General features: G+C 46.1%; 1 protein-coding gene across 3 annotated transcripts in view; it reads left to right on the plus strand.

Moving 5' to 3' along the window:
- FKBP15 (FKBP prolyl isomerase family member 15) overlaps window positions 1-20,596 on the plus strand; it is a 371,570-nt gene extending 350,974 nt beyond the window's left edge. For 2 of the 3 annotated variants that reach the window (XM_085610359.1, XM_085610368.1), the window contains exons 28-29: window positions 4,982-5,093; window positions 20,182-20,596. In XM_085610359.1, coding sequence (XP_085466485.1) covers window positions 4,982-5,093; window positions 20,182-20,259 — 190 coding nt within the window. In that variant the 3' untranslated portion in view covers window positions 20,260-20,596. Of the gene's footprint in view, window positions 1-4,981; window positions 5,094-9,466; window positions 9,504-20,181 lie in introns of all 3 variants that reach the window. The other variant, XM_085610375.1, reaches the window with a different exon arrangement.
- Window positions 20,597-23,089: the final 2,493 nt, after the last annotated feature.

A 23,089-nucleotide genomic window follows, 5' to 3' on the forward strand; every position in this document is an offset into this window, starting at 1 on the left:
CAATACCACCTTCTATTTGCTGCCAGGCTCCAAGTTAAACACGGCAACAAATCCTACTTCTTCGATACTCTAGAGTCTGCCTGGCTGTGGCTTACAGAGGAACGCCCACTTCGAGTACATGCGGAGACCTCAACGTGAGGGTCTAGGCCCACTGGATCTGTTGAGAGTACACTGGCACCCAGTCCGCAAAGATATCGAACTCGCTTGCAGAAAAGGTGCCACAAAAACCACTCAAAATCCCCCTCACAATCTTCCCAAACACAAAATAAATCTCCTTCCTTGTCACACCCTCCCCAGACTTCTGATGAGGGGAAACACCAACCAGATCAAGAGGCCCCCTTGGATGTAGCGTCATTACTACCTCCTGATAACCATGTAGACACAGACCTCTCTCCTAGTCCGCACTATAACTCTTAAGCTACTTATTGTCTATGAGGCACTAAAGGCATTCGTATCTGAACGTTGTTAAACATATTCTGATGGCTGTCACTTATCCTTAACTAAGGAGGGTCCACCACTTCATTTCCTTTTTACATGTTGTTTTATATCATAGTTTCCTTTTCAGTGCGACAGATGCTTCTTGGGTGAAAGTATGGGGTGGGGAGGGTGTTGGAGGATGGTGATTCAGTACAATGTCAATACTTAAGTTATTAGTACTGATTTGTTTAAATGCTTGTTTTTTGTTTTTACTTGCTCTCAGACACACATCTACACTATACCTCCTGCAGCATGAACCGAGGCACGACTCCCTATCATGCACTGCAAGCGCACACTTCGATCCCCAGGTGCGACAGGACAATTCCCACTCCCTCATTCTGATTGCGTTTGAACCTTTCTACCCCTTTCTAAACTCGAAAGGATGCCATTCGTCTTTTTGAGTTTTGTCCTGGAACTTCAATGGTCTCCTAGACCTTGTGAAGCGTACTATAGTCCTCAACTTTGCTCACTGACACCTCTCCGAGGTCCTCCTACTCCAAGAGACTCACCTCATGGGTAATCACTGCTCCCTTTTCGGCATGCAAAGGTTATGACAGGATCTTTCGGGCAACTTACTCTTGTGGGTCCCGAGAGGTGGCTATCCTGCTGTGGGGCTCCTTCCCTCTGTCAGTCTCCCATGATGTTAGAGACAACCGTGCCGCTTCCTTGCACTTACTGAAATGCTTAAAGCCCAGGCTATTACCTGGTGAGTTTTTATGCTCCTCTGGCGGCCCTTAACACCTTTCTCCATGATCCTTTCACAATCCCCTTAGATCTCCCATAAGGGTTGACATTGATAGGTGGTGACTTCAATGCGGTTCACGTCCCGGAAGATGACACCACTGGGCCCCCCTCTGTTTCTAGGCACCCGGGGGCTCATCACCTCTCTGACTGGACCACCACTCTTGTCCTCTGTGTTGCGTGGAGGATATGGAACCCGAGGCGTCATCAGTTCACACATACCTAAGCAGCACATCACATCCACTTGCGTATAGACCTTGTCTTTATGCCCGCCCGTGATTGTTGCTCCATCTCCCAAGCCCAGTTTATCTCCTGAGGTATATCTGACCACCCTCCTCTTCTCCTCCATCTTGGCTCCCCCAGGAATGTTCTACACCCAATGTGGCGATTCAACACATGATCTCTCCGAGACAAACCCTATGTTCACACCCTGGCCGCTGAACTCCAGGCATACTTCCACCCTAATGAAGGCTCCATCACCGCTGTTGGCACCCTCTGGGCCACCAGTAAAGCGACTATAAGGGTGTTTGCTAAGGGACTCATCAGGGAGCAGGAGCTCGCCCGCTCCCTCCACATCACATAGCTAGAGGCACTTGCCCTCCGCTTGGAGGGAAGTCTTGCGACAGATCCCTGTGGTGACACACCTGACAATTAAGTCTCCTGTATTAAGAAATAGGTGTCCAATCCCTGGAAGCCACCAAACTTCTCTGGTATACCACGAAGGCCAGAGTCTACAGTGCGAGGACAAAAACGGGAAGTGACCAGAATTGTGTCTGAAATCATTGATGAGCATGGTAACTCTTTCCATACTCATCCTGAATTTACACAAGCCTTTGCTCACTACTACCATCACCACCACCACTTATACAGGCCCATCTATACCCCCAGAGGAGATGCAAACTCCTCCTCCCAGTTCCTCAATGATGTTCCCCTCCCTCGACTGTAGCCCGAATGCTGGATGAGCCCTTCTCGGGCGAGGAGATAGATGCAGCCTTGTCAGCGGTGGGCCCTGGAAAGACTCCCAGACTGGTGGCTTTCCTGTAGAGTACTATACTACATTTCTTGATATCCTGACCCCTCAACTCATAGCCTTCTATAAGGAAGTAGGACAGACAGGCACCTTACCCCCAGATATAGACACCACCAAAATTGTGGTGATCCCCAAAACACAACTGCCCTCCACTGTGTGTGCCCATTACCGTCCAATATACCTCACCAGTGGGGAAGTTAAGATCTTTGCCATACTGTTGACCACTCGTATCAAACAAGTCCTACACACACTGATACATCCAGATCAATTTGCCTTTATGCCAGCCCGTAACACGTGACATTTCCTCCAACGCCTTCACCTGGCCCATCTTCATCTTCTCCCTCCTGACTTAGCCCTACTTTTTATCAACTTTATAAAGGCGTTCAATACGGTGGACTGGGGTTACCTACAGTTAATGCATATACCGGCAGGAGTTGGGCCCCGCTTTTGTGGAATGGTCCAGGCCCTATACCCCAAACCCATGGAACGGATTCAGATCAATGGTGTCCTCTCCCATGCCTTACCCATCAGACGAGGGCTAGGCAGGGCTGCCCCTTGTTCCCACTCCTTTTCACGCTAGCGATTTGAACCATTAGCACAACTGATTTGTACCAATTCTCAACTATTCGGATGGAGATAGATTGATGACAATGAAAAGCGCATAGACTTGTACGCAAACGACATCCTTCTCTATCTGGCGGACCCCTCAGCGAGCAGCCTCATTGTCTCCACCTCCTTCAATACTCTGGGGAGGCATTGGGTCTCCAGGTGAATCCCTCACCTCTGTTATCTAGCCTCTAACCTCCTAACAATTCATGATTGGTTTAATGGGGGCTGGTCGGATCCCGACAGCCAGTTGGAGCTATCCCTTCTAGTATTCTCTCAAATACAAGCCATACTCTATGGTTCCCTAATCCCCAACACCACACCCCCAGTGACCAAAACAGCTCTTATAGCTTTAAGGGCCGCTTTACGCCACACTCACAAACACCTCTCTGGCACAGCACCTGGTTGTAAGAGGTCAATCAATCAATCAGTATTTGTTAAGTGACAACTCACCTGCTAGGGTCTCAAGGCTCTGTGGGGAGGTGGGGGGGGGGTCCGGGGTCTGCTGTGCACAGAGGTCAGTCGAAGAGACCGGTCTTGAGATCGTTCTTGAATGGGGTTAGAAACGGGGATAGCCTGAGGTGGAGAGGCAGGGTATTTTAGGTCTTGGCGGTGACATTGCAGGGTTTTGGGAGATGGGATCTTATTAGCATTTCGCAATTAGGCGACATCTGCTCGGGGGCACACATGCGGTCTTTTCAAGAATTCCAAGCCACTTATGCCATTAACAATTCACAATTTTTCAAATACCTTCAATTGAGACACGCTCTTCAGTCTTGTGCCTCGCAGATCGACTCCTTCCCAGAGTTCAACCTGCTGGTGGCTAAAATCCTGTGGGTGCTCTGGGCAAAGACGGGATCTCCAAAATTTACCGCACCAGGCACTTTATACCATCTTAGATCCTGATGGGAGTACTGGATAAGTCCCCTCGAGGACGATGGATGGAGAGACGCACTAATGGCGCCTAGAATTATCACCATTTCTTCCGGATTGCGATTGATCCAACCATACTACCTCTATAGTGCTTACCTCTCCTCGGATAGACTACACCGAGCGGGCCTCCTTCCTGAGCCCACATGCCCCCGATGTGATGACGCTCCTGGTGATTTTTATCACATGGTCTGGCTATGTTCTAAGATTCAGGCGTTTTGGTCTTTGATGATGGGCGAGCTTACTAATGTGCTGGGGTGAGAGGGCACCCTGTTCCCCTTGGTGCTTCTGCTGGGTATCCTCAATGTCTCTAGGGGTACGACGGTTGATTGGTCCTTCTTGGGTACAGCCCTTATGGTGGCCAAACACGACATCGCCACTCGCTGGAAATCTCCCGCCCCTCCTACAACCCTCTCACACTAGCGCTGGGGGTCTACGAGGCCAAGGGTTGTCCCCTTAAACATGGTTGAGTCTGGGGGAAATGGCTCAGCCAGTTAGACTAGTTCCCATCTGGGGACAAGGGTGTTGCTGTTTTGTACTACTGTATTGTGTCATTTAATAGCCTATGCCTTGATCAAACGCTGTATGCTCTTCTCCAACATGCTACGCATGCTAATTGTGTGTCCTGTTGATTCTTCTATGCAAAAATCAATAAAATCTGTTTATCAAGAAAAAATATTTTAAGATATGTGGCCTTGTACTGTTTTGGAATCTTTATAGCAAGAACTGTATACACGTTCCTGTCTAGTATTTTTGTACAATAGCCAACTTACTAGTTATGTTACATGGTCTTTAAACCAAAATAAACAACCTTGAATAACCAGACAAAGTGAGAAACAGACAGTTTGGAGGGGTATTAAGCAACATGCATGGATAGTTGACTGGAGAAAGGGAAACAAGATTAAATTGATTATATCGATGAGCCAAAAAAGTAGTGTAAAAAAAAAAAAGAATAAATGAAATGTAGGAATGAGGTATATATTGTAGGCTTTAATATAACTTAGTGGGTTAATTGCAAAAGACAGGGTTAGTTCCTATTTCCTGCCACGCCATATAACACAGCTAGACTCCTTTGCATGGGTGCATCGAAACTCACTCCCCGTGTACTTCTTTCAGGATCATGGCATCTGCAAGTTGAGAATGTTTTTGGTTCTCCTCCCAGAGTTCTCATCATCCTACTTCATTTATTTTCTTTAGTATTCTTAATGATGAAGACAGTGATGACGATGATTTGTTTAAAACTGCAACACCGAAACCACTGGAACCTATTCTCACTCCCAAACTGGATGAGGAAGAGGACGAAGAAGTGGTAAGAAAGATGTATATTTTGCTGTAGGAAATCAACCATGATGAGTGTTTTCTTACTGCAGGTATGAGCCAGAGTTTTTTAAAGGACACTACCAGGAGCAGAGCCAGAGAGTATGCTACCCTGACCGGGATCACCTTACTTCTTTATAACTGCATCCAGAGGGAAACCTAAGAAGGGTTTGTCTGTACTCACCTACCGATAGACAAGCACCCTGCACTACACCGCCTTTCATTCAAAACATTTACACTGAGATATTCTGCTGCGTTAGATCTAGTCATACCTTTCAGTTCTACCCTATGTGGTTCTGTGAATCTTCCACATGGCCACAATTGATCCTGTAGATCAATTATTATTATTATTATATTTGGGTTTGTAAAGCGCACAGATACCCGGGGGTTTCCCGGCGCTAACAGAGGAAAAAGAAGCAGGGAGACAAGAAGGAAGTGGACATTAAGCAGAGAAAAGCCAGGTTTTTAGGCCCTTCCTGAATTTCAGGTAGCAAGTTTCAAAGCGCAGAGAAATGGGGAGTGTGTTCCAGAGTGATGGCGCCAGATAGGAAAAGGAACGACCACCAACTCTGGTGCGTTTGAAACGTGACACGGAGAAGGTGCCAAGAGAAGAGGATCTGAGGGTACGCACAGGACAGTATAGTTGAACCAGAGTGGAAAGGTAGGGGGGGGAGTTGCCTGTTTTAATCCTGTCCATGTAACAGAGAGCTTTGAACTTTGCTCTAGATTCGATGCGCAGCCAGTGAAGGCTGCGCAGGGAAACAGCAGCAGAGGCAGTTCTGGGCAAATTGCAAAGCAGGCGAGCTGCCATGTTTTGCACCACCTGCAATTTGCGTGTTACTTCCTTGTTAACCCCAAGGAGGAGCACGTTACCGTAGTCTAACCTGGAGGTTACTAAAGCCTGGACCACAGTTCTTAGGGTATCTGGCGGCAGCATCCATGCTATTTTTCTCAGCCATCGCATGATATTAGTACAGATGGCTGAGACTTTCACAGCATGCTGCTTCATGGACAATTGGTTGTCAAATGTAACTCCCAGGTTACGAGCCTTGGTGGATGGAACCGGCAGGGGACCCATTTGCAGAGGCCAATGCTTAGGGCCCCAGAGAGAGGTGTCAGGACCGAATAGAAGAAGTTCGGTTTTATCGCCGTTTAATTTTAGTTTATTGGTCAGCATCCAGTTGGCAATATTAATAAGCCCAGATCGAAGAGATGAAGTAGAGGCGTGTTTATTAGAAGAAAGAGAGAAAATAATTTGGGTGTCGTCCGCATATGAAAATATGGAGAGACCAGATTGTTCTGCCAGAGAGGCAAGAGGACTGACATAAATATTGAAAAAGAGAGGGCTCAGGATAGAGCCCTGGGGTACACCGTGAGGGGACGGGAGAACAGAGGAAACAGAAGTAGGGGAAAAAACCTGGAAAGTGCGTGCGGACAGAAAACTGGCAATCCAGGCTAAAGCCATGCCATGGATACCAGCGGCCTTTAGGGTGGAGAGGAGGATGTCATGAGAGACGGTGTCAAATGCCGCGCTTAAATCCAACAGGATAAGCGCCACCGTCTCTCCTCTGTCCACCTGTTGTCTAATTGCCTCTGTGACACCTAAGAGGGTGGATTCAGTGGAGAATCCAGCCCTAAAACCAGACTGGGATGGGTGTAAGAATTTGGTGGCCTCAATGATGTCCAACGAGCAAGCTAATCCTTGTCAGTTTGTAAGGATAACCAATTACTATGTTAATGATTCTTGTATAGATTAATTCATTGTGAATGTGTCCAGTGGGAAAGCTGAGAAAACCTGCCATCGATCTGGACCTTGTAGACCAAGACTGGGGACTCTTTTTATAGGCTCTTTGTACTGTCCCTGGTGTCCTGCTGAATTTGACCCAGGCCATGGTACTGCAATTTTTCATTGTTGATTCCAGTTTCTTTAGTAACCTTCCCATGCTACAGCGACTTTCATTAATAAGTTAGTCATATTTTATATGCAATCTATATGCATTCACGCTTGACTTCCTTTTTCCCTCTCTATTACTTCATCAGCCTTCACTGTCCCTGTTTTTCTACGCCCTTCTCCGTTAATTTTGGCAACTCTACCTTTTCTCCAGCACTTATCTTTCGCTGCCCCCACTTTTCTTCTTTCTTTTGCCATAAGTTGCTGCTCTCCATTATATCAGTCCTTTCTTTTGCCATGACTTCCATTTACAATGTCTTTCTCTTGGTTAGTATTCTTATTTTCACTTCTTCCTCTTTCTTGCATTAGTCTTGCTCTGTCCTTTTCTGTTCCACCTCTCTCTGCTCATCTGTTATACATCAGTTTCTGATGTTTCACCTTTTCTTCTTTGCCCCCTATCCTATCATTTTGTGCTTCCTCTCGCTGTCTGCGCTCGCTCTCATTTTCCATCAGTTCCCACGTTTTATCCCTTTCTTCCATCCCTTTCATCTCACCACATCCTGCTATTTATTTATTGAACATTTATATAGGCTGCAGAGACCAAAAAGGTGTTGGGTTCCTTTTCTTATAAATAGACGGGTTATATCGAGATAGGGAAGGGAACTAATGCACCTAACATGATAAACAGTCGAACCAATAAAGAAAAAAATGTAAAACAGCTTGAAAACGTAAGCAAATATGCAGGTAAGATTTATCTTGAGCTGTTTACTGGAAGCTGGTGGAGGGTTAGTTTTGTCAGGTCTGCAGGGTGGGCTATTGGCAATAGAGGCCTTGAATTCTGTAAATTCCGAGAACCAAAGAGTCTTCAGTTCTAAATCCACCTGAAATGAGTTCAGCTAAGTAGAGTGATTTATTGTCATGTGTACAGAATTAAGGGACATGGACCATTAACAACCACTGAGAATGGGGGGCTTCAATAATCACAGGGAAATATGTCCCCATTGTATGTAGCAACAACCACAGTAAGTAGATTCCAGTTCTTGCATAGTCAACATTGTTTCTTCTAACACAACACAACTCTTTCCTAATCCAAATCATTCTTCACTGCCGATGGGCTCACCTTTCCATCTGAAGTGCCCAGTTACAACCACTGAGCTGTTAAAAACATTAAGATAAAGTATGGAGCCCAACAATCTTTCAGAAACGAAGCAGCAAATTAAAGTGCCCCCCTTTTTCTGAAAAATGCTTTCATTGCAAAGTCGTTGTAATTATTAAAGCCTCCAATGAGGGCAGCGAAAGAAACTGTACAAGATTTCCATATTACACTATTCACTCGTGTTCCGTGCTATAAAAAGTATTTTGGGTGTGTTTTTTTTGCATGTCTCTAATTACCGAATGATGTTGAGACTTGTCGACCTCCCCGGTGGGATCAGAATTGTGAGCTTCTTTTTCAGGCCTGTACCATTGTGTTGACAATGGGCCCGGTTTGTCTTTGCACAAGGTTTGTCTGGACGTGGAGGACGCGATTGTCCTCGCAGTCAAAAGCAGCAGTGGCTACAGTCGTCTTTGCTTGAAAGGTGCATGCAGTCTCCATCAGGGTATCTAGGCATGTTCCGGCACTCACCGCCAGTCATGGAAGCATCTTGTGCATACGCCACACTTATGCTGGAGCTAAATGTATGTTTTGGATTTTCTTCAAACTTTTACTTGACCTAAGCACTTGCACAGAACTTGTGACTTCTTCACCTCTTATGATTGTGAGCATTATGGCCGACTGGGTACATGTTTCTCTGTGATTATTGTAGTGTTTAACTTTGGGTGCAAGTATGCCGTTTTGAATTGGATTCTAGATGTGATAGATCGATAGGGAAGGTCAGAGAGAATAGATGAGAGGTGATCATACTGTTTTACATCATTAACAAGCCTGGTCAGTGAATGGAGGGCAGCGTTGAGTGGTGCTAAATAAGACTGGCGAACTCCTGTCAAAATAGCATTAGCGAAGTCCAATCTGGAAATAGCACAAACCCGTACCGCTATTTCCAGATGTTCTTGAGGAAGGAGATGTTTGATATTTTTTCATGGGTGGAAGGGAAAGTTTGCAGCTGATGGCACCCTGGTGATGTGCTGGATAAATGCTAAAGTAGAGTTATTTCTGAAACTCAGGGAGTTGGTCATTGGTGTAAGAGAAAATCCATTTAGATTAGTTCCTTAGTGATAGGTTGATCTTTTTTGCTGTCGACAGCTGGAGAAATAAACATTTCTCTTGGTTTAATAGGAGGAAAGTGTCCTTTTTTTCCCTTTCAGTAAACCATTTTTATTCAGGTTTTTTTTTTGTAACGGTTTTGGTTATGAGTAAGAGAAAACAATTTTCGACAGTCCTATTACAGCATTGGGAAAAAGGGTAACAGAAAAATGTGTACACATCATAAGCAGTACAAAGAATGACAATCATTGTCTGAATTTTTTTTTCACAGATAGAACAATAACCTGAGACACCACCGAGATCAGTCAGTGAGTATACAGGAGGGAAGAGGTAGACGTGGGCTGGAAGTCACAAGGGACAGGAAGGGGATGGGGGAGCGACCACATGAATGTTGCACCCTCCCTCTCATGGGAACTCTGGGGGAGAGGCTGGGTGTTAAGGGGGGTTGTCGATCCAGTGCAATGGGGTCGAGGATGACCGAAATCGGAGACCACAACAAGCCACCAGCATGTATGGCGAGAAGACACTTAGCCAGCAGTGGAGCAAGATTGACAGGGCGCGCTCACACGTTGTGATTTTTCCTCCAAGGGAAGATACCCAGGGCAGTGGCCTCCCTCCAATTCAATGTTGTGAGTTCTTTGACGGTGGTCCGTGTGGAGGGTATTGCTTGCCAATAGCCAGCTATACTGGGGGAAGACCAGAGCATGTGTTGGAGGTCGGCCATCTGGCGCAGACATCTGGGGCAGGTGAGAGTGGCCATGGGGAACATGCAGTTCAGCCGAGAAGGCATGAGATGTGCCTTACAACATGTATTGGACGTTTTTAAAACGTGCTTTTCTGGAAATTATATGGAGGGACTCTAGGGCCCCAGACCATTCAGTGTCATGTAGGGGCCTCGCCAGGTCCTCCACCCAAACGTGCCGAAGGTGTGTCAGAAGGTTCCCTGTGTGCTCCCAATAGTTTTGTATAACCATGTGATTAGGTGACACCCCCACTCCCCAATAAAATATAAGATACGTATTACAGCATGGGTAGGTGCTTCTCAGTTCGCCATACCCCCACAATGATCGAAACGTCGCCAGCAGCTGCCCGTGTAGCAGGAATTGGCTCGGGGATGTCATAATCCTAGCACAACAGGTCAAATGTAAGAAGATGAGCATCCTGGAACGGACTGCCCACTGTATCCATGTAGCGATCATGCCATGCCATCAGCTGATAGGCCGATAAGTGCCCCAAGGGCCCTGAGAGACCCTGAAGGGGGATAGTGGGCAGGAAAGGCATGAATGCAGATGAATGAGACGTTCTTTTAAGATGTAGGTCTCATGTACATTTGAAGTTGCAAATTGTTTGCATATTGATGCTAGCCATTCAGAATCCGGCCTTAGGCTCAATTTAGAGGTTGAATCATTGTTGGCACCAGCATGAATCCCTGTGGTAACCCTCATATAGTTTTTGAGGAGGAGGTGTGATTGCCTATTTTTACCACAAGCTATCTGTCAGCAATAAAGGAGGACAATTTCCCTACAGCCCCAGTGGTGTTCCAAAAACCAGATAAGTCTGCTGTGGCTAATCGTGTGCACGGTTATCCATCAATATCTTACATTCATTTATTCTAGTTCTCCTCGTCTTTTTGTTCCTTTTCTCATTGGTTCATGTTTTCGTGCCACTCTCACACATCAGTTTTTGTTAGCCTTCTTTTTATTGTACTGTCCTGTCAGTATGTAAGGGTGTCTGAAATCTAACTTCAAAGCAACACTTTTAAATTTCTCATGGTTCATTCTCTTTTGCTTTTTCTTTTTGTGTTGGGTATAACTCTTCTTGCCTTCTCAGATCTATTTCTCCACCATTTTATACAGTCTTATTTCTTCTGTCTTATTTCTTCGGTCCTATTGTTCCATCAATTCCATTGTATTCTATTCTCCAGTTTGTACTTTCCTATATCTTCTTTGCTTCCACTTTCTACTTATAAGTCTAGCGCTCTTACTTTTCTCTTGTCCCTCTCATTCAGTAGCTCTTTATTTTCCTCCGTTCCATTCTTGCTATCCGTTGTTTTATTCTGTGTCCTACTGCTGGGACTAAAATCCTCTGTGTGGCATGGTAAAGGTGTACCAATCTGTCCTCGCATGCTTTCTGGGCAGCTTCCATGTTTCTCTAGTAGATTTGATGCCCATGCAAGCTCTCTGGACGTGCTCCATGACGCTTTAGTTTTATTGACATCAGGGCTGGTCTTTGATGACTACAGGCCACCCAAAGTATGCCCCATCCTGAGTAACGATGGCAACTGCGCCCTCTACCCAGGATATTAGTGGCTAGCAATGGCGACAGTCAGTTGATAGGCAAGACCAGAGACACTGCTTCACACACCCCACCTTCGGGCCCGGTGAAGAAGTCAAGTAAGCCTTCCGGCGGCTCGGGTTCGAGCCAGCCTGCCAGCGGTGCAGAGAAACACACTTCGGCACCGAAAAAGAAACCTGCCTCCACCTCGACACCGAGCTCCGCACCGAAGCCCTCGGGATCGAAACCCAGCTCTTCGGCACCGACGCCATCTTCGGTACCAACCAAACCACACAAGGCCACCGACACTTCCAAGCCGAAACCCATCTCGGCCCCGACCAAGAGACCGGAGGGTCCCAAGCCGGGATGTATGACGTTACAACGCACACTTTTACAACGCATGCACTTACAACGCATTTTTTACAACGCATAATCCATTACAACGCATGACATTACAACGCATGACACTACAACGCATTTTTAAAAAATACCTTTACAACGCATTACCATTACAACGCATACTACCTTTACAACGCATACCATTACAACGCATAATATTAAATTACATTTAAGGTAAGTATTAGATAGTATAGGGGTAAAAATTACTATTCTAACTCCAGGGGGTGCAACAGTAGGGTAAGTGTTGGATAGTATAGGGGTAAAAATTACTATTCTAACTCCAGGGGGTGCAACAGTAGGGTAAGTGTTGGATAGTGTAGGGGTAAAAATTACTATTCTAACTCCAGGGGGTGCAACAGTAGGGTAAGTGTTGGATAGTGTAGGGGTAAAAATTACTATTCTAACTCCAGGGGGTGCAACAGTAGGGTAAGTGTTGGATAGTATAGGGGTAAAAATTACTATTCTAACTCCAGAGGGTGCAACAGTAGGGTAAGTGTTGGATGGTATAGGGGTAAAAATTACTATTCTAACTCCAGGGGGTGCAACAGTAGGGTAAGTGTTGGATAGTATAGGGGTAAAAATTACTATTCTAACTCCAGGGGGTGCATCAGTAGGGTAAGTGTTGGATGGTATAGGGGTAAAAATTACTATTCTAACTCCAGGGGGTGCAACAGTAGGGTAAGTGTTGGATAGTATAGGGGTAAAAATTACTATTCTAACTCCAGGGGGTGCATCAGTAGGGTAAGTGTTGGATAGTATAGGGGTAAAAATTACTATTCTAACTCCAGGGGGTGCATCAGTAGGGTAAGTGTTGGATAGTATAGGGGTAAAAATTACTATTCTAACTCCAGGGGGTGCATCAGTAGGGTAAGTGTTGGATAGTATAGGGGTAAAAATTACTATTCTAACTCCAGGGGGTGCATCAGTAGGGTAAGTGTTGGATAGTATAGTGTAATATTATGCGTTGTAATGGTATGCGTTGTAATGGTAGTATGCGTTGTAATGGAATGCGTTGTAAAGGTAGTTTTTAAAAATGCGTTGTAGTGTCATGCGTTGTAATGTCATGCGTTGTAATGGATTATGCGTTGTAAAAAATGCGTTGTAATGGTAGTGCGTTGTAAAAGTTGCGTTGTAAAGGTTGTTCCCCCCCCAAGCCGGGATCTAAACATCAAACCGGCACAGAAAAACCTAAAAAGTCATCGGCCCCGACGTCTTCGGCGCCGACGGACCAAATTACCTCACCAGAGCTATTTACACCGGATCCCTTGCAAAAAACTCTCACCAAGGATCCAAAAACTGGACATTTGACACTCTCTACCAAAAAGAGACATTTGGAGAAGCCTGCTCCGCCTCCACCTCCAAAGAGGAAGGATTCTGCTAACTCTCCGTTCAGAATACCTTCCCCTCCACCTCCTCCTCCTTCCCCCCTTCCACCCCCTCTGCCCTCTCCACCCCCACCTCATCGTTCTCCTACCCCGTCTTCAGACGATGATGATCAGGGGGACCCATATGATGATACAGGGGATGTGCCACAGGACCCCACCCCTACAGGATCCCCAGATCCATGGGACGATTACAATATTCCAGATATCCCCAACGTCCCACAAGACGATATTTACCCGTCTAGGCCATCTCCACCAGAAGATTCATTAGGGTTCAACCATCTTCTGCAAAGGGCAGCACATTATCACGGGGTGTGCTTGCATACCGACCCCGTGGAGGAAGATTTCCTCCTAGACACATTTGATACTTCACATAGGTCCACCTCCATACTGCCCATGCTCAAAGGGGTGGTAAAGCATGCGGCAGTTAGAGCCGGGGTCATTAACCCACGTATTGAAAAAAAATACAAACCTGCTCCCTCAGATCCCTCTTACATCCGAGGACCAGCGCCACTAGATTCCTTAGTAGTATCTACGGCACGTAAAAGGGCAAATTCACAAGCGTCGGGTGATGCACCACCACCTGACAAGGAATCAAAACTGCTAGATGCATCAGGCAAACGCACAGCATCCCAGGCGGCCAACATATGGCGTATAGCAAACACTCAGGCGCTGCTGGCCAGATATGACAGGGCTCATTATGACGAATTGGAAAGCATAATGCACCATCTCCCTGAAAAATATAAAGCTAGGGCCAACGAGTTAATTCAAGAGGGTAAAACAATCACAAATACCTCCATACGTTGTGCCCTAGATGCAGCAGACACAGCCTCCAGGGCCATCAACACCAGCGTCCTTCTCCGTCGCCATGCTTGGTTAAGGGTATCTGGTTTTAAACCAGAAGTACAAGCCTCCATCCTTAACCATCCCTTTGACCAGGAACATCTATTCGGGCCAGAGGTGGATGAGGCCTTAGAGAAGATGAAAAAGGACATGGATACCGCAAAATCCATGGGGGCCTTACAGTCTCACCCGCCCAGACGCTTCTTTCGCCACTCCTCCTTTCGGAGTACATCCGGAGGCTACTCCTCAGACACAGCGTCCACATCATACAAATCCCCTACTCAGACCACCTTTACAAAAGGTTACCAAAGAGGCGGCTACAGGGGTAACAACAACAATGGCAGAGGCAAAACAAACAACGCCCGTTCTGCCACACCTCCTACCCAATGACTCACGCCCCCCCCCCCCCCCCGCGACCCTCAGACCATTCCACTCCGGTCGGGGGCAGACTCCAAAATTTCCTTCATGTCTGGGAGACCATCACCTCAGACAAATGGGTGACCCAAATAATTCGGTCAGGCTACTGCCTATAACGAACATCTACCCCCCAAACATTCCACCCAGGCAACGCCCAATGTCACAAGAACATTCAACATTACTAAAGCAGGAGGTAATCTCCCACCTACAAAAACAGGCAATAGAACACGTTCCTGTCAATCAACAAAATATGGGGGTCTACTCCCTATATTTTCTAATACCAAAAAGGGACGAGACACTACGACCTATTCTAGATCTCCGGCCCCTAAACACATACATACACTCAGACCATTTTCACATGGTAACGCTTCAGCAGGTACTTCCGCTCCTCTCCCAGAACGACTTCCTCACCACACTGGACTTGAAAGACGCATACTTCCACATTCCAGTACACCATGCTCACAGAAAGTACCTCAGATTTGTAGTGGATGGACAACACTACCAATTCAAAGTGCTCCCGTTCGGAGTCACAACAGCACCACGGGTATTCACCAAGTGCCTAGCGGTGGTGGCGGCACACTTGAGAAGACAGCACATTCACGTCTTCCCATACTTAGACGATTGGCTGATAAAAGCCACTTCATACAATCAGTGTGTACGCCACACCGCCACCACAATCGAACTATTCACCAACTAGGCTTCACGGTGAACCACCAAAAGTCCAAGCTACAACCATCCCACATAAAACAATACCTCGGTGCCACCATAGACACCTCAAAAGCGATAGCCTACCCCAATCCGGCCAGGATTGCAAGCATTCAGGCTTTGCGACAAAAATTCATACCTCAACACTCCCTTCCAGCACGAGTGTTCATGCAACTAATAGGGATGATGACCTCTTGCATTTTCATAGTGCCCCATGCAAGACTCCAGACGCGTCCTCTCCAAGAGTGCTTAGCGCGCCAATGGAACCAGGCTCAAGGTCAACTGACAGATCTGGTGTTGGTAGACGATCGGCCCCATCGCGCTCTGCAATGGTGGAACACCACAAACCTTTCCAAAGGTCGACCGTTCCTGGACCCGGTTCCCCAGATAATACTAACAACGGACACATCGCTCTCCGGCTGGGGAGCTCACCTATTACACCTCACCGTGCAGGGCACATGGACGCCTCAACAAAAGTTACTCCATATCAACCATCTGGAGTTACTAGCAATCTTTTTAGCCCTAAAATCTTTTCAAACACAGATTTCAGGCAAGGAAGTCCTCATTCGCACAGACAACATGACGGCCATGTATTATATACAAAAACAAGGCGGCACACACTCTCCACAGCTCTCTCAATTAGCACAGAGCATATGGAGATGGGCAATTCCCCACAAAATCTTTCTCCTAGCCCAACATGTCCCAGGAGTCCAAAACACCATGGCAGATCTGCTCAGCAGACAGACACAACAGATCCACGAGTGGGAACTTCACCCACAGGTTCTTCATCCGTTCTTTCAAATGTGGGGGTATCCGCAGATAGACCTCTTCGCCACCCACAAAAACACTAAATGCTCAAGCTTCGCCGCCAGATACCCTCACCCGTTGTCCAAAGGAAATGCGATATGGATGAACTGGTCAGGCAAATTAGCGTATACTTTTCCGCCTCTCCCACTCATTCCATTAGTGGTGCGCAAACTGCAACAACACTCCCTCACACTAATCCTAGTAGCTCCAACATGGGCCAGACAACCGTGGTACACCACGCTGCTGGAACTCTCTGTAGTACCACACCATAAACTGTACCTCTCACCATGCCTCCTAACCCGGACCCAGCTCAGCTCAACCTTGTGATCTGGCTCCTGAAGTCCTAGAATTTGGGTACCTAAATCTTCCCCCTGACTGTATGAACGTCATCAGAGAAGCTAGACTACCTACCACTAGAGCGTGCTACACTGCCAAGTGGAAACGATTTGTTGTTTATTGCCATAACAACACCATCAATCCCCTGGACGTGTCCATTCAACACATCATAGGCTACTTACTCCACCTACAAAGGTGTAATTTAGCCTATACGTCCATTCGACTTCACCTCGCAGCAATTGCAGCTTACTTACAAAACAGGCAACATCTTTCACTCTTTAGAGTATCTGCCATTAAAGCCTTCATGGAAGGCCTAAAAAGAATAATTCCCCCCAGAGTACCACCCTCACCTGTGTGGAACCTAAATATTGTTCTCACAAGGCTAATGGGGCCTCCCTTCGAACCTTTACACAAATGCGAACTGCAATTCCTAACATGGAAAACAGCTTTCCTTGTAGCCATCACTTCCCTTAGAAGGGTCAGTGAGATACAAGTGCTTACCATACAAGAACCTTTTCTTCAGATGCACCATAACAAGGTTGTTCTCCGTTCCAACCCAAAATTCCTACCTAAAGTCATTTCCTCTTTTCACCTAAACCAATCTGTAGAACTACCAGTATTTTTCTCGCAACCACAGACCGTTGCGGAAAGGGCTCTGCACACACTAGATGTCAAACGAGCCTTACTCTACTACATCGAGAGAACACAACCTTTCCGAAAGACCAAACAACTGTTTGTCTCTTTCTCTCCACCACACAAAATCAGGGATAGCTAGGTGGATTGTAAAATGCATTCAGATTTGCTACCACAAAGCAAAACCAACGCTATCTGTTCCCCCCTAAAGCCCATTCTACACGAAAGGTAGGGGCTTCCATGGCATTTTTAGGGAACATCCCATTAGTTGATATCTGCAAGGCAGCTACATGGTCAACACTACACACTTTCCCTAAACACTATTGTGTAGATGTGCAAACTAAGCAACAAGCTAGTGTGGGCCAGGCTGTACTCAAAACATTATTTCAAACCACTGCAACAGATACCGGTGGTCGCCGCTAAGGTTGGGAACTGCTATATAGTCTATGCAAAAGTGTGTAATCTGCAGCTGATATGCCTCGAACGGAATATGCTACTTACCAGTATGCATCTGTTCTTGGCATGTAGAGCTGCAGATCTACACACGCCCACCCGCCCCCCCGGCTACCTGTATCTGTTACAGTTTATCTTATTTAGATACACACATGGGTTTCTTCACTGTTATTACTACGCTCCATCTTTCCCTGCTGGCGAAAAACAATCTGAGGATGGAGCCGAAGCCCATGCGCAATACCATCCAAAGGAGGAGTCACCGACCTCGTGACTTCCAAAGACTTTCCAAGAGGAAAAACAAACTGCAAACATCCGGGCCCAACACCAGATGGCGATCTATGCAAAAGTGTGTAGATCTGCAGCTCTACATGCCAAGAACAGATGCATACTGGTAAGTAGCATATTCCTTCTGGCATCCGCACAAAATCCAGCTTACTGGGAGATATGGATGAAGATAATTTGATGGAGGAATTGTGCCCAGGAGACCACAGCCTCAGTGCCGACGATAAATGGAAATTTAAAGGAGGCAATTAAATCAAAGTCAACAAGCAACAACATCACCTGTCATTGACATAAGGTTGAACCTGCCCTGTCCCTTTAAACTATCAAATCCCTTAGAGGACCTACATCATCCTCTCTAAAGCCTCAGAAGCACCAGGGGGCAGCCTGCCTCCACACCTTGGGCATTGGGTCTATTTATATTGGTTAGGAGAAAGCAGCCTACTCCAGAACTGTTAAACCACCTTTCTAGGCACTGGCAATGTGGTTCTTGAGAGCTCGAATTTGTTTTCTTTTTTTCTGCAGCAAACCTTACCCTAAAGCCCATTTCCAAGTAGGAACTGTTGGAGGCAGTGATTGCCGGGTGTGCTCCTGCGACCTGTAAATCCACAGATAAAGGCAACTGAAGATTTAAGTGCCAAGATTCGCCATCAAAGACAAATCATCTAATCTATTTATTTCATTTTGTTCACTAACATTTATTTAATCATTGATTTGTGTGAATTAAGCCCTGTGGTTATTCTAAAGATGCTTAATATACACTTTATTGCTTTCATACCCAAAGTATAGAAAAGATTTGCAGGCCAAAAACATGAGAACAACAAACTGCAGTGTTTGCTGGAAAATAAACTTTGCCCAGCTCTCCTGATCAAGAATTTTCAAAAAACAAACATTTTCCATGACTGAGGCTGTCTTACCTTTAAAGCAAGTTAGATCGTTGTTTTGTAAAGCAATTGAAAACTTTCGGACGCATTTGCAATGAGTGGCTTTTTTATATATTTTACTGCGCCTTTGGATAAATGGTGTTTGCAAAGCACTGCTCACAGCAGGTTGATCTCCGAGGATCCTGCTGTAATATTCGGCTCGCCATCGCCAGCTTAATACTGAAGATTTGATAGCTGCGCCAACGGGCCATGATTGCCTTCGATAAAAAGCCAATTGGTTGTTTTTAAAGTTGTGCCCTTGCTTAAATGATAGTGGAAAATGGTTATTCAAAACGCAACTAGCTCTGTTAAACACAAATTAAGGATGGGAATATATTCACAACAAATGTACAGTTATTACATTATAATTAAACGTAGGGGAAATTTTAAATATTAGCGAGTGAGCATTCGCAACACTTATCCACCTACCATAACCCCAGCCACCACCCAGCTTTCGACAAACCCAAGTGCAGTGAGCAAACCGTGATAGATTTCAGGGACAAAGACCTGAGACCCAAACCTACCACAAAGGCGCACATTAACGCAGCCATGCAGTGCTAAGTCTGAACCTGCGAGCAGTTAAGACTGGGCTGGGAGATGTCAAGGTGGAACACAGCAGTGCCGACCAAAAAAGGGGGGACAAGTTTGGCAACTTCCAGGAAGCAAAGAGGAGGTATACTAGGTCAACAGGCCTTTCTCAGCCCTTCCTCTGTCACATGACTGCCATCACACCCATTTCTGAGGCTCCTATCTATCCTCCTGAGAAGGAGCCCTAATGAAGGGAATTAAGACCCTTCTCTCCACAGCCAGATCCATAACCTGCAAAAGCTCCTCTAACAGGCACAATACACATTGGAAGTAACAATGGATGTTTTGCCCTTAGCTTGTTCAAGCTCCGCCAAGTACTGTGAAACTCAACAATGCTACGTGATCCACACCTTCGGGATGGCCCTTTTATACTGGGGAACAATAGAACGTGTCTACATTGACAGCATGCCCATCTTTTGGTTACTGCTGATACACCTTGCTACGGCATAACTAGCCAAAAGAAATTCTGAAACACACAAATCCCATTGTAGCACAAAATTAAAAACCGGCCAATGCACTTCTACTTTAATTTTAGAATTGAAAAGGACCGTGTCATGAGTCACCCTCACCATGCCATGCAGTGAACACCCAAAGCTTTTACTTTGGATAAACAAGATGCTATTTCCAACCAAGCAAAAATGTGCACTATGCAGCCAGGGAAACCAGAATAGTGTTGAATTTCCAAAATGGGGAAGAAGAAGCAAGTGGACACAATCTTATTGAACATGTAGGTTCACCGCCAGATGTCTTACTCTGTTGTTGTGTTCATTGACAACCCACAGTTATCCCTGATGCCTCCCTTGTCATCTGTTGATGCCCGGAATCTTCTTTCATGCAGTTTCTACCCGGAGTTGATTAGAATTCTGAACCAATGTTAAGACATGACTAAATTATCCATTGTCTCATGCTTGCGATTTTACAGTCTGTTCTCTTTTTGTCACTTTCAGAGTTTGAAGGGGCGCCCACCACCTGCTCCTCTGTTCGGCGATGATGAGGAAGATGAAGACCTGGATTGGCTGGGATGAGTAGCCTGTGAGCCCAATTTGTGGTTCTTTTCAATGGGCACTTCTGGCACACGGACAGTAAAGCACTTTTAACGTAGCGCGATGAACCAGGAGAGACATTCTCAGACCCTTCTGCGTGAGCTTCTAAGGCAGAAGTCGATTGGGGTCCACAGAAGTCATCGTATGCCGATCTTGTACTGCCGTGTTGTACTGCACTGCTGCGTCAGTGAATCAGGACAAGTCAGGACATTTCAACTTTGTTTCGAGATACTGGGTTCTCATAAAAGCCAGTCTTGAAACTGTCACTTTGTTAATCTGATGGTCCTTTTATTCCGAATAAACCTCTTTTTGTACCCTGGTCCAAATGGTTTGAAACTGATAATGCTCTGCAGTAGTGGAGAGTAGAAAGCAACTCTAGAAAGAGACATTCACCGCTGTAGGACACTCCGGCATAGCATTAATCATATTAACGTTTACTGTACATAGTCCATTTAAGGAGATGGTCACAGTAATGCATATAAATTTACATGTAATTAATACAACCTATGGAGATGGTCACAGTAATGCATATAAATGTACATGTAATTGATACAACCTATTAGAGTTTATTATTTTAAACAAAATACAAAATGTAAAAAAAAAATCAAAATTATTACAATATTCATTCTTTGTGCCTTTATATTTGCATGTCCCTTTTGCATTTCTCGATAAAGGTCAGTGACAAAATGGGCTATTCACTTGTCAGTATGTTTCAAAAGGAAATTTCTTTACTTGACCGGGCATGGTCAAACTACATACAAGCAACTTTTTTTTTTTTTTAATACTCTTACCCAAATTTGTTTGCAGCATATCCTGCTGTAGATCAAATGCTGCAAAACCAAAGGGGATGATGGATGGAGTGTTGAACATTGCAAGCACTCACCCCCAGTCAACTGATCTGGGTTTAATCCATCATCATTCTTTAGCTACTCCGCCACCCCAGTTCAGACATGGCCATATGTAAATCAGTCTGACCCTGTGCCTCATGGGAACAGTCCAGCCCGAACTGCCAAGCCATGCCTTCCCTGGACCGGAAACAAGCATCCTGGGACCTGTTTCTGGCTAACCAGCCGTCATTAGCCAGGCTAGCTTGAATCCAGTGGCAAAGTGAGCAAGGGACCCACGTCTGGGCATACCCTGCCAACTTAGGGTGAACAAAGCAAAACCAAAGGGGATGATGGACGGAGTGTTGAACATTGTAAGCACTCACCCCCAGTCAACTGATCTGGGTTTAATCCATCATCATTCTTTAGCTACTCCGCCACCCCAGTTCAGACATGGCCATATGTAAATCAGTCTGACCCTGTGCCTCATGGGAACAGTCCAGCTCGAACTGCAAAGCCATGTCTTCCCTGGAGCGGAAATAAGCATCCTGGGACCTGTTTGTGGCTAATCGGCAGGGTATGCCTAGACGGGGGTCCCTTGCTCACTTTGCCACTGGATTCAAGCTCGCCTGGCTGTTGATGGCTGATTAGCCAGAAACCGGTCCCAGGATGCTTGTTTCCGGTCCAGGGAAGACATGGCTTGTCAGTTCGGGCTGGACTGTTCTCATGAGACACAGGGTCAGACTGATTTGCACATGGCCATGTCTGAACTGGGGTGGCGAAGTGAGCTAAAGAATGATGATGGATTAAACCCAGATCAGTTGACTGGGGGTGAGTTCTTGCATCGTTCAACACTCTGTCCATCATCCCCTTTGGTTTTGCGTAGATCAAATGCTAGCACACTTTTGTTTTCTAGTGTTGGACGAGGACGTTGCAAGTTAGAAGAAGAGGTTTCAGCTATGAGGTGACTCGTGATCCTTCCCCTTAACACTCAATGCCTCAGGATAATACTCCACACAAGACTGTGTTTTTTTTCTGCCATTGAGTTTGGATGTGTTTGGAGCTTTGGGACCGGGTTGCTACAGATGACTCCAAAGATCAGAATCACATTACTCAAATCACATGAACACCATATGACAACTAACTGCTTCGGAATCGACCTAGAAGTGAGGATTTCGAAGACGGGTCATATGAGAATGACTCGTGAGGGAGTGGGTGATGGAGCACACACCTATCCAATTTTGCTCTAAATGCAACAGCCAGCTCCCGTAGTCAGACCAGCACAGGGTCTGTAACCTCTGTCTGCACAGGGACCACAAGGAATCAAACAGTTTGGCCTGCCAAGACTTCAAAAATAGAAAAGCATCCACTATCGGAGGGTACATCGGTGAACACATTTTATAATCAAGGCCAAAATTCTCCTAAACCATCAACCGCTTTAGGTGCTGAAGATGTCGAAGGAGTGTGCTCAACCGAGTTTGGGGCGGGGCATCCGTTGTCCGGTATGCCAGAGACACTGGAGTCCAAAATATGTGTCCCCAGGGTCCTCCAACCTTCAGACCTCGACAGTCTCCAGGGAACCCAGGGAAGCTTGCACCTAGGACACATAATGCACTAAAGGCACCTACCGAATTTGAGGATTCTCCCTCTGGGGTTCGATCTCAACTGGCTTCTTTACTCCATGTGAAGGTCAAGCACCAGTGGCGGCTGGTCCATTAGGGGCGTTGGGGCAGTGCCCCACAAAAGAATCGGGCAACAGGCGAACAGGATTGTAAACCGACGAATTGACAGCTTACAATTCGTCTGTTTACATTTCCGGGCCCGCCTGTGCGCTTCATTGGTGAAAGTGCGCATGTCACGCACAGCGCGCACAGGCAGAGACGAGCAGGAGTTCAGAAGATGGTCTGCGCATGTGAGAGAGGAGCAATGCCCCTCACTCACACTCACAAACCATTAGGCTTGCTGCGCATGCCCTGTGTAGAGCAGGA

This window comes from Triturus cristatus, chromosome 1_2, assembly GCF_964204655.1.
Source record: "Triturus cristatus chromosome 1_2, aTriCri1.1, whole genome shotgun sequence".
Lineage (NCBI taxonomy): Eukaryota > Metazoa > Chordata > Amphibia > Caudata > Salamandridae > Triturus > Triturus cristatus.